Here is a 12,479-nt window from a genome sequence, read left to right as displayed (position 1 = left end):
TTTCTGATGCCTAATTCTGTTTTCTCTCTCTCTCTCTCTCTCTCTCTCTCTCTCTCTCTCTCTCTCTCTCTCTCTCTCTCTCTCTCTCTCTCTCTCTCTCTCTCTCTCTCTGTTCGAGGTGCAGCTCCATCCAGAGATGGGAGTGGTGTCTGTTTCTGAAACCCTAATGTCCTGTGCACCGGCAACATTTCCTGTATATTCATTTTGTGAATTGTTTTTGTAAATTGTGTCAGTAGCATGGCCCAAGCAAAGGGTCACCCCTTTGAGTCTGGTCTGCTCGAGGTTTCTTCCTCAGATCATCAGAGGGAGTTTTTCCTTACCACTGTCACCTGTGTGCTTGCTCTGGGGGTTGGTAAGTTTAGACCTTACTTGTCTGAAGCTCACTGAGACAACTTTGTTGTGATTTGGTGCTATATAAATGAAAATAAATTGAAATTGAATGATGACCAACCTGTTGCTTATATTAGTAGATACATCAATTTCCTAATATTCCAAAATAATTCCAAATTAATTACAGGTACATCCAAACTTGCAACTGGTTGGGTTAGAGGAGGACAGTACAATGGTGATACATTAAATTATTTTTTTTTTTTAAGAATTCAACTTTGTCTGCAGCATGTCTTCCGAAACAATGGCCGAAATGTGGGTCAGGGTTAGTCAAGTTCATGGCTGGCATACACAGATTTCTACAACTATTGGTTCACTGGCGACACTTAGAGGTGATGCTAGGAAACTGTTAATAGTGTGAAAACATGAAGTCATCAGAGTGATGTGCACACCAAAGATACAGATACTTTATTGTCATTGTAACAAGTACAGCGAAAGGTAAGGTGCAGCCTGTCAGTGCAAATATAAACCCAAGTAAAAACCACACACAAACTTGAAAGGTCTGGAGAAGAAAAGAAAATAAACATAAAATTTAACACAATGAAAAAGGTGTGTTCAACGTGCAATTTTTTTAAAAAAAAAGGAAAAAATTATAAGTACGTAGTCGCAAAAATATATATCTATGTAAAAAAGAGAAAAGTATGTACAAACTGTGGATATTACACATAAACAAATATTTCCCTTATTTCCAGTGTGTCATGTGACCTGGCTGTTTGGTTCCATTCAAAGGTCTAATAGCAGTTGGGTAGACTGTGTTTTTCAGTCTATTTGTTCTTGCTTTAATGGCCCTGTACTGTCTGTGTGATGGTGATGGCAGCAGCTCAGACTGTCCAGGGTGGGACAAGCCCTTTAGGATGGTGTTGGCTCTCCTGAGACAGTCAGAGCCAAGAAAGTCCCCCAGTGTGGGTAGAAAGCACCCAGTGATCTTCTCTGGAGCTCATTCCTGTTTGCCCCTGTGCAGCTGGTAAACCACCTCCAGAGGCAGTATGTGAGGATGCTCTCCATGGTAGAGCAGGAAAAAGACACCAGACATCTCTGGTTAATGTTATTTTTCCTGAGGATTCTCAGAAAGTGGAGTCTTTGCTGTGCCTTCTTTATCAAGTGTGTGGTGTTCCTGTCCCAGGTCAGTTTCTCCTCTATGTGGACTCCCAGGAAACAGAAGTCCCTGACCCTTTCCACACAGGTGTCCCCCCAATGATACCGGGCTGAATGTCTGTTTGGTTTCTCCTGAAGTCTATGATTAGCTCCTTGGTTTTGGATGTGTTCAGGAGCAGGTTATTTTCTCTACACCACACCGTCAGCTGTTCCACCTAATCCTGGTAGGTGGACTCAGGCTGTACCCAGTGATACAGACGACCACTGTGGTGTCATCCGCATACTTAATGAAGGTGTTGCTGGTGTGGACGGGGTGCAGTAAGCGGTGTAGAGGGTAAAGAGCAGCAGGCTCAGCACGCAGCCTTGAGGGGAACTCGTGCTGAGTGTGAGAGCTGTGGATATGTGGGGGCCAATCCTGACTCTCTGTGAGCCAGCTGACAGAAAGTCCTTAGTGGTAGAAAGTCCTGTGGTTTTCAGTTAAAGTTAGCCGACGGGCTGATACTCCTAGGACTAAGAGGAGGCTTTCTTTCCCACCTTGCCGGAGCTCTGTACCACCTGGCTGGTCTTCTTGGGCAGCAGCACGGCCTGGATGTTGGGCAGAACACCTCCCTGGGCGATAGTAACGCCTCCGAGCAGTTTGTTCAGCTCCTCGTCGTTGCGTACAGCCAGCTGGAGGTGCCGCAGGATGATGCGGGTCTTCTTGTTGTCCCTAGTGGCATTCCTGGCCAGCTCCCGGATCTCAGCCGTCAAGTACTCCAGTACCGCCGCCAAGTACACCGGGGCGCCAGCACCGACCCGCTCGGTGTAGTTACCTTTACGCGGGAGACGGTGGACACGGCCGACTGGGAACTGGAGTCCGGCCCGGGAGCTGCAGGTCTTCGCCTTGGCGCGGGTCTTTCCGGTCTTTCTAATCCAAAGACATGTGGAGTGAGGTAGACCGAGGTTCAGCAGTTTGCTCACAAGGCCGTGGGGGAGAATGGTGTTGAATGCTGAACTATAATCCATGAAGATGGGCGTAGTTACCCTGTTGGTCCAGTTGGGTCAGCGTGGTGTGGAGGGCAGCAGTCACGGTGTCCTCTGTTGATCTGTTAACCTTGTAAGTGAATTGTTTTGGGTCTTGAGTGGGGGTTATGAATGACATGATGTGACTTCTAACCATTTTTTTCTAAAGACTTCATCACCACCGGTGTGAGTGTAACAGGCCGGTAGTCTTTGAGGCTGGTTATGGGGGATTTCTTGGGTAGAGGGACTATGGTGGAGGTCTTTAGGCATGACTGGACAGCAGACTGTGTCAGAGACCGGTTTACGATTTTGGTGAAAATCCCAGCAAGCTGGTCTGCACAGTCTTTTAGCACCCATCCGGAGATTCCATCAGGACCCATTGCTTTGCATGTGATGAGACTCCTCAGCGTGCACCTCACCTCATGCTCCCCCTACCGTGAAGCTGCTCACGGCCGCTGGCGGTGATGTGGCTGTTCCTGGTATCACAGTCTCAAAGCAAACAAAGAAGAGATTTAACTCTTCTGCCAATGCACCATCACCTTCAGCAGCTCTGATGCCGGGTTTGTAGTTGGTGAGGTACTGGACCTCCATCCATGCCTGCCTGCTGTTGTTGCTGTCCAGGTGGTCGTCAGTCCTCCTCCTGAAATCCTCCTTGGCCTTCCTGATACAGGCTATGCTGTAGAGAGCCCTGTCACTAGCTTTGAAGGCAGAGTTTCTCTCCTTCAGCTGCTGGGACAGGGTAAAAACATACAAACTCCTCACAGAAAGGGCGGGAAGTGATCACATGACCTTCTTGCTGCGAGGCAGCAGTGCTAAGGATTAACTTGCACATGATGATAATTTGGCTCATAAGCCAATTTAATTTATCAAGGCAACTGTTACTGGAGTTGTGCGCAGAACTGCGGCTGGCCCTAGAGCACAGTATAGTAGGGCGAGGTGCCAGAGGTTGTCTGTGTCCACACAGGTTCTGACCACACTGGGCTTCCTGGCAACAGGGGCATTCCAGTGGGAGCTGGCTGATGGGTCAGAAGTGTGCTAGTCAACCTTGAGCCAAGCCATGCCAGCTGTGTGGAACACAATCATCTGAATGTCATCCAGGTACATCACATTCCAGCATTAAAGCGCAATTTGCAGTAAGAGCCAGTTTTCCTAATGTGACCGGAGCTATTGACTGCACACATATTGCTGTAAAGGCAGCACCATTATATGATGAATTTGTTTTTCTTTATAGGAAACATTTTCTTTCCATCAGTGTTCACATTATATGTGATGCCCAAATGCATTGGGTTGGATTGGGAATAGACTAGAGGCTGGCACAGTGCATGATGGGTAGCTGCTCGGGGGTAAACAGTTTATTCATGTAATTGTTCCAAATGAAAACCAGTGCAGGCACATTTGGGCATGTGCACATTTAAATGTTTTTTGTTATCATTATTAATGGTTTTTTATGGTGAAACTAGAGCTGCAGAGCTTTATAACAGGCCCCGATTGTGTCCCTGTGTTCAGTATTTGTCAATAAATGCATTTGTACAGTTGTGAATGTCACACACTGTCAACCGTGGCGCACCTCACTTATTTAACTTCAGTGTGTGTGTGCACTGCTCCAAGGTCACAACGTTTACAGCCTCACACACGCTGTGGGGATTCCCAGCTCCCAGGATCTATTTAAATTAATTTGCATATTTAAATAGGGGTGTGGAAAGGGAAGAGTTTGATACATCTGCATGTGCGCTCAATTCCCCGTTGATTGGGCTGTACAAACAGAACATGCTTGGATCCATGCATACACACACTTTGAGTACATCTGGATATTTTTGTGCTTACACCGGTTTCTAGGTTTTGGCGTACGCCATGTTTCAGTAGGAAATCTACACAAGTATAGAGTATAGTGAGATTAGTTTACACTTTGGGCCCCAAATATTGATTTTCACCAGGTTTGTTATGATTTTAAAAAAAAATTTACTTTGAAGTGACAAAGATCTGAAAAAAACCTCACAAGCTTCATTTAAAATTCCAGAGCTGGAAATGAACCTACAAACTTGCTGTTGCCGCGCATGTGTACAAAACAATTGAGCTCAATCCAACTCAAAGACATTTGTATTTCCTAATCAGGAATTTTGTTGACCAGCTGAGATATTGCAGGTTTCTGCTGCAGAGACAATCAAATCAAGACTCAGTTCAACTGAACTTAGACGTGAGTAATATTTTGGCATGAACTCTGACACACATTTCAAAGATAAAGATTTCTGATATTCCAGATTCATTCCAAATGAATTACAGATACATGTGATATCAATGGTTCCGGGTTCTTTTGTTTCAGTAGTTTTCTGGGTTCAGGTGGTATTGATGGGTCCAGGTTCAGATGTATTGATGGGGTTAGGGGCTCAGCACTCTTCTAGACTGAGCACTCCTCACTAGTCTGCGCGTGCGCAAACCCGGTTTTGCAGTGTGCTCTGTCCCGTCATTTTGGAGCGTTAGCAGCAATTAACAGATTATCGCCACGAATCTGCTTAAAACTGACTTTCGAATGATTTAAGAGGTTTTACTTTGTCATCTGATGATTAATAATCACATTATTCCCTTTGATCGCTTTGGGTGTAGAGTCAGACTCAGACGTGCTGCTGTGGTGCGCTGATCACTCCCCTGTCTTTTATTATGAAATAATGCTGAGTTTATGTGGAAATAATTGTTGTACAAAAGCTTCAGATATCTGTCGGTGAGATAGATCATGACTGGAGTACAGTTTTAAGCAGAAAAATGAGGCGATAATTGGTGAATCACTGCTGACGCTCAGAAATGACGCAGTGAAGGCAGGGAGACGGGATCAGAAGGGGCGTGTTGAGCTCCCACACCACTGATCCCTGTCCTACACCCGTGGTCACACTGCCTCTGACCCGCCTGTAAGAACTTTAGTATTAGCATTAGTATTGCTCTCTCCCTTGGTTAGTGATGGCAATTTCGAAGCCTCATGAACCAATGAGCCACTGCAACACAACTGGCTGAAAATCGACACACTGCTTCGACGCGTTTGATACAGTTTGAAGGGTGACATCTGCTGGATTGCTTTTGAGAATTACCTTGAGCGAGTGCCCTGACAAATGTTTGCATTAATTCATGACTGATGTGGTTTGTTCTTGAAAAATAATAATAATAATAAAAAAATGTCATATGTGTTATTGTGTCTTTTTAATAAAATAGTCCCTACAGATGCACACATAATGGTTATGAAAACCTTTATCCATCCATCCATCCATCCATTTTCTTCCGCTTTATCCGGAGTCGGGTTGCGGGGGCAGCAGCTCAAGCAAAGCCGCCCAGACCTCCCGATCCACACACACCTCTGTTGTGAAAGTGTAGGAACACGGACCCACAACAGGGGGCGCTAAATGAACGGACAATGGATAAGCCAAACAGTAACAATTTAATGTTGTGAAATGCACAACGGAATACAGACAAACACAGTTTTGGTACCACAGACAAATGTTAAGTGACGTGTGGGCAGACTTGGGGACAGGAGACCTCCGTCTAGAACCGAGCCGGATCCCACACAGCCTCCACCGCCAACGGATCTGAAGAACACCGGAGCCGCCAAGTCCTGGAGCCCCAGGTGGCCACTGTCTCCAGCTGTCAGACCAGGTACTGCTGGCAGAGAACAGAAACAGTTTTGATGAGTGTGAGTTTGCACACTCAGTAATTCCACCGTCAGTGTTCTTTTGGGAGGGAGTACCTCCACCTCCAATCACACACTCGTGCAGCTCCTGTCTAACCACTTATCTGGATGGAGTGTGGAGCGAAGCCGTCGCTGATCACACCTAACGCCAATCCAACGGATAAGGAACACCACAGGAATACGGCTGCAAAAAGAGTTCAGACTATAATGCAGTTTCACGTTCAGCAGAGAAATTACCTCCAAGGTAGCTGATTTCTCGGCGGGGAGGTGGAGTTGCAGTCCGGCCTTTATGGTGGTGGTGGTATGATGTGAAATGAGTGACAGCTGGTGCTGATGACGGGTGACAGCTGTCACTCCTGGTTGCTATGACGCCCTCGTGCTTGAAGCCCGCACTTCAAGCAGGGCGCCATCTGGTGGTGGTGGGCCAGCAGTACCTCCTCTTCAGCGGCCCACACAACAACCTCCCCCAGCTCCTCCGGGGGAACCTCCAGTGTGTCCTGGGTCTTCCCCGGGGCCTCCTCCCAGTGGACGTGCCCGGAACACCTCTCCAGCGAGGCGTCCAGGGGGCATCCGGAAAAGATGCCCGAGCCACCTCAACTGACTCCTTTCGACGTGGAGGAGCAGCGGCTCAACTCCGAGCTCCTCCTGAGTGACCGAGCTCCTCACCCTATCTCTAAGGGAGCGCCCAGCCACCCTGCAGAGGAAACTCATCTCGGCCGCTTGTACTCGCGATCTCGTTCTTTCGGTCATGAGCCAAATCTCATGACCATAGGTGAGGATCGGAACGTAGATCGATCGGTAAATCGAGAGCTCTGCCCCCCTACTCAGCTCTCTCTTCACCACGATGGTCCGATACAGCGACCACATCACTGCAGATGCTGCACCGATCCGTCTATCGATCTTACGCTCCATCCGTCCCTCACTCATGAACAAGACCCCGAGATACTTAAACTCCTCCACTTGAGGCCACTCCACTCGAGTGTGAAGCGTCCGGGATGAAAATCAGCACCTCCAAATCCGAGGCCATGGTTCTCGACCGGAAAAAGGTGCATTGACCTCTTCAGGTCGGTGGAGTGTCCTTGCCTCAAGTGGAGGCCTCAAGTGAAAGCCTTTATTGTAGACTATATGTAGATTTGTGTTATCATTCCTCAAACTATATTTGGTTAAATGTGACGGGAAAAGTGAGAAAGACGTGCTTCTGCAACTGGTGCTTATGTTACTGTAATTAGTAGAATAGAGGGGATAGGAGACGGTGATTGTGCAACTTTCAACTATTTTTATTCAAAAAAATAATAATTTCAACGGTGCTGGACTTTAATCGGCTCCTCTTCTGCCTCACCACCTCTCCAGCTTTGGAGAAGACCCGCTCACAAGGCACTGATGTTGCTGCATCGACATATATTTATTTGCCATTCTCTGCAAATTGGGATAGACTGCGACTTGTGTCGCCCAGTATTTGAGCCGGTCTTCTCCTTTGGAGGTGGGCATATGTTGGGTCAAACCTTTGTAGTAAAGCCCTGAAGGCTTTGCTCTCCACTATTTTGAATGGTTGTGCATCTTCCACAACATAGTCCACCAGTGCCTCATCCAAACAGCTTGTCTGCCTTTAATGGAAATACAGTCTGACATGCTGAGCTATTTTTGTTTATGAGTGTGTTTTAATCTTAGATAAAGAATAAAATACAGGTTACATGGCCTGATTCCTGCTCCAGGAGCAGCAGCCATTGATGTCTCAGGATGTTTGGACCTCAGGTGTCATTGAAGACGTATTGTTACTGTACCTCAACTCTTGAGCATAAATCAAGCACTTGACCTTTTTGGGGCTTATTAGATCAAAGTGCTCCCAAGAGATTGATTGAGCTCTTTTTGGAACTGGCTCCTCCATGTCGCTTCCTCACCACTACTCACTCTCTCACACACACTTCAGTCACTCAGCTCAGTCTCTGATCTACCTATAATATATAGTCGAACCTATAACCTATGTTGATGTACTGTGTGAATAAATGTTGTATATGTTGTGTTTGGTGTGTGTCTGTCTATGTTAGATCCTATGTGTATGTAGCTAACTATAGTAAATGAACTCTAAACTAGACCTAAATATAAACTAATGCTTTCCTTGGCTCCCATTCACGTGCTAATTGGCAATAACAGTGTCACTAACAATCTCCTCCTCTCACAAACCCACGGTTTGAGCTGCGATTCAGATCTCATTTAAATACTTGGCGGGTCGTATTGACACGCCCAGATTATTCGAATTTTCCGCGAAGCTCGACACGTGGTGTGACGTAACGAGGCCTCGCTCGCAGTGGTCACGTGATGGCGGCGTGCTCGAAACGCTGCTCACTGACACTTCTGGTTCAAAAAGTTCGATGCTGTGTCGAGCAGACTGGCTCGAGCTTAACATCACTACTGTTGGTGGTTGTGGTTTTAGTTTTCAGGAAGCTTTGGCTTTAAAATGTCTGCAGCGGAGGACGATACGGAGCTCAGGGACCTTCTGACCCAGAACCTGGAACACAGCGGAGTTCTCAATAAACTGAAGGTCCGACACACAACAACTAGCAGCTAACACAAGCTAATGCTAACCGGAATGAATAGCCACTCTGCGGAGACGTTTTTGGGGAAAAAAACTGAATATTTGAATTAATTCTCTTTATTTGAAATGTTACAAAAGTTACAGACCTGCTGTTAAAACAAGCAACGCTCAACAACAGCCAGCAGTGACTTTGTACTGCTTTTTTTGTAATCGGTTAAGTTAGTTAACCGGGACGTGACTGAGGCCGAACAGCAAGACACCACGAATGTGTTCTTATAAAAGATAAGAGAGACTTTATTGTCACTGTAATAAACAACGAAACTTCGTTGGTGACCAGTCAGTAGCAGCAAAGATTAAATATAAAAATAAAATAAAATGAAGAAAATTAAACTATAAGAGCAATAAGGTGCACAAGACAACAGTAGACGTGTTATTTACAATGTAAACTGAGATGCAAAATTTTCACTGTCCATTGCTGTTTAAAATCCAGTTGGTCCAATGGCCTGTGGTTCAGACTGTAGCTGAAGCTGGTGGGTATGAGGGGGGGCAGGAAGAGGAGGGGTGACGGAGACTACAGCTCTGGGAAAAAGCTGTTCCTCAATGTACTAGTCCAGGGGTGCCCAACCTTTTTTGAACCAAGATCTACTTTTAAAGTTGACAGTGTATCGAGAGCTACCAAGCCGTATCGAACGCCACAGTGTAGCCGCAATATATTGTGCATCAATATAATAACACAATTTTCTGGCAGGTTTTAACAGTAATAATGCATCAATTGAAGTAAATGTGCATGGTGGAAAAGAATAAGCACAAGTAGGCCTAGGGCTGGCCTCAAGTAGGAAAAGTTGTTCCCTACCCTTAGTGGGACTTCTGGCCCCGAGAGGACCAAGCTGGTCGGGACAGTAGGAGCCGAGTGCAACTGTAAGCAGGCACTCAGACACTGTCTGCATTAGATTCCAGATTAGGACATTCATGTCAGGTGTTGCTCTGGATTTGAGCTCAATGTCATTTTTCAGTGTGAGGATCCAGGTTGAAGAGTGATGCCACTTTGGACGATATACAGTCCGCATCTATATTTTCCCCAAATGAAAAACAGAGAAAACCGATAACAGGCTCTTTGGATGCAAAGTCAGTGAAGCGCCTGTCAAATTCTGACAAGATGCTGTGCACATGATCATTATAACGCACACTCTTGGCTCCATGATCTGTGTCCTGGTGCTAAGGTTCTGTGTCCATGTGTGGAAAGCAGGTCACACTGTTGCAACCTGCTTGATAGCACATGTAATATGCTTTTAAACTTGCTTTCAAATCAAAAAGCTGTGCATATTCAGCATGATTTGAACGTTTCAGAAATTCTGTAATTGCAGGCATAAGACCGTTCCAGAAAGGGCTGGACCGAAAGGTGCAGGATGCGTAGGAGCCGAAAAGATCGCAGGAGTGTGCAGGAGGCCTGAAAAAAACCGCTTGTGTGCTGTGGTGGCTGCAGTTGCTCAATTGTATTACGTTACGTTAAGCCATATATTGATTTATAACAAACTGTCCAAAGGGGTAATAGAGATAAGTGTAAAGATGACTGAATATATCATCAGAGCAGTAAATTGATCAGTCCATGTGAATGTGCGCAGAACGCTGCTGCGTTCAGGTACCGTCGGAAATTACAGGACTTTTTTGTTGTTTCAAAATCAGCAGTTGCTTTTGGTAGGTGGTGGTTTTTATTTTTGTTAAAAAAAAAAGAAGATTAATTCTGGCCTATATAAGGTACCTGAGTCCAGTGACGCAGACCCCCCCACCCACATAAAAAAAAATCCAAGCAAACAAGCTGTAATTTCCGACGGTACATGAACGCAGCAGCAGCAGTGATCTGTGCGGTATTCATGCGGACTGATCAATTTACTGCTCTGATGATATATTCAATCATCTTTACACTCATGTTTATTGCCCCTTTGTGTTATAAAACAATATATATGGCTTAGTAATTTAATACAGTGATACAGCAGCCACCAGACCTCTGCTGAGCCACATAAGGTTGTGTGCAGCAGATGTGTGTCTCCTCCAGCTCCGAACAGAATAAATGCGTCCTCAGACTCCTGGCCCGAACAGAGCACTGCAATCTTGTTCACCACATTCATCACTCTTCATATTTATGGACCATGAATCATTGTGCTGCTGGCCGACTTCTCAATTCCTGCATTTTTCGAGCGAGCAGGGGGGATTTAGCCGGGTTAGCATTAGAAGTTAGCATCGTATTTCTTGTGAATCGTCTGAAATGCCGCTCCAAATTCCCTTTCTTCAGTAACACCACATTTACATTGCAGATAAGACAGATGGATTTGCCATTTGAACAAATGAAAAAAATAATACAAGATGAAAATTTTTGTTACCCACCATAGAAGAAGAGCTCTTCTTCTACTCCGGTGTGTAATGGCAGCCGGCATCCTTGTTGATGCATTGCTGCCACCTGCTGCATCAGTCTGTTATAGCAGCACTAAATCCTCTTGAGTCCAGGGACAGATTTTTTTTTTCATGCGATCGACTGGAACTCAGCCCGTGATCGACCGGTCAGGCACACCAGTACTAGTCGATCCTCTGGGCTGTCCTCACAACCCGAGCCAGGTCTTTTCTATTCTCTGCTGTGCAGCTGGCATACCACACAGTCATGCCCTGAGAGAAGATGCTCTCCACAGTTCTCCTGTAGAAGTTCACCAGGAGCTGAGGGGCTAGACCAGCCCGTTTCAGCTTCCTGAGGAAGAAGACCCTTTGCTGTGTCTTCTTCATCAGGTGGGAGGTGTTGACTGACTAAGAATGGTCCTTGGTGATGTGGAGTCCTAGGAATTTGATGTTGTCCACCACCTCCACCGTCTCACCGTTTTTGTGAAGTGGTCAGGGGGCGGTCTTCCTGGTCCTCCTGAAATCCACAATGACCTCCTTGGTTTTGGTGGTGTTCAGAAGCAGGTTATTCTATGAACACCACCGGGTCAGATGTTGTACCTCCTCCCTGTAGAGACCCTCCTCATTGTCAACTGTAGTGGTGTCATCAGAAAACTTCACCATAGTGTTAGAAGAGTGGATGGTGGTCCAGTCCTGAATAAAGAGGGTGAACAGGGCTGGGCTGAGCACACAGCCATGTAGCACCCCAGTGTTCAGGATGATGGTGGTGGATGTACGTCTTCCTATCCTGACGTTCTGCGGCCTATAGGTAACCCTAACCCAAAAACTGGCAAGTCCCCCAAAGATTTTCCAATTGATTTTTCTAAAAGAAGGATTAGTCTCAACAGAAATGCAGTTTATGATAATTCATTAAACGCATTGGCCACCAGGGGTCACCAAAGTTGTATGAAAAACACAAATTTGACCACTTCGTCCTGGACTGGTGGCCAATACTGTACATACAATCCCCCACTGATTTTTTTTTTGTTGTTGTTTGTTTGTTTTTTGTTGTTGTTTAAAGAGGGTAAGTCTTGCCCTTTCTAATACAACAGAAATCTTGCTGGGGGATTAAACGCATACCGAGTAATAGCCTTCACAAATATGAGTATTTCTGGAAATTCACCAACTTGAAGCGCCCCCTATAGTCAACGTGTTCAATCCCCCAATGCAGATTAGTGATTATTTTTGAAGAACTGTCCTCCCATAATACTTGAATCACAAAAGTACTTTGATTGAACGCATTTCATGTAAGAGCTGTTCAAATCCTTCCTGTTCACCAAATTTCAGTTTAAGGCCGTTCTGGGTGTGAACTTTGATGACCCCTGGTGAGGTCACCATATGGAATTTGGCCAAAAGTTTTGGTGTATG

General features: G+C 45.8%; 1 protein-coding gene and 1 pseudogene across 1 annotated transcript in view; one reads left to right on the top strand and one right to left on the bottom strand.

Moving 5' to 3' along the window:
- Positions 1–1,965: 1,965 nt before the first annotated feature.
- On the bottom strand, positions 1,966–2,487 carry LOC117502819 (annotated as a pseudogene).
- Positions 2,488–5,400: 2,913 nt separating this feature from the next.
- The window catches only part of cep43 (centrosomal protein 43), a 72,202-nt gene continuing 65,123 nt past the window's right edge, over positions 5,401–12,479 (top strand). The window contains exons 1-2 of the mRNA XM_034162303.1: positions 5,401–5,429; positions 8,570–8,693. Coding sequence (XP_034018194.1) covers positions 8,610–8,693 — 84 coding nt within the window. The 5' untranslated portion in view covers positions 5,401–5,429; positions 8,570–8,609. The remainder of the gene's footprint in view (positions 5,430–8,569; positions 8,694–12,479) is intronic.

This window comes from Thalassophryne amazonica, chromosome 21, assembly GCF_902500255.1.
Source record: "Thalassophryne amazonica chromosome 21, fThaAma1.1, whole genome shotgun sequence".
Classification (NCBI taxonomy): Eukaryota; Metazoa; Chordata; class Actinopteri; order Batrachoidiformes; family Batrachoididae; genus Thalassophryne; species Thalassophryne amazonica.
The sequence above is the reverse complement of the archived record's forward strand: the minus strand, read 5'-3'. Positions and strand labels throughout refer to the sequence as shown.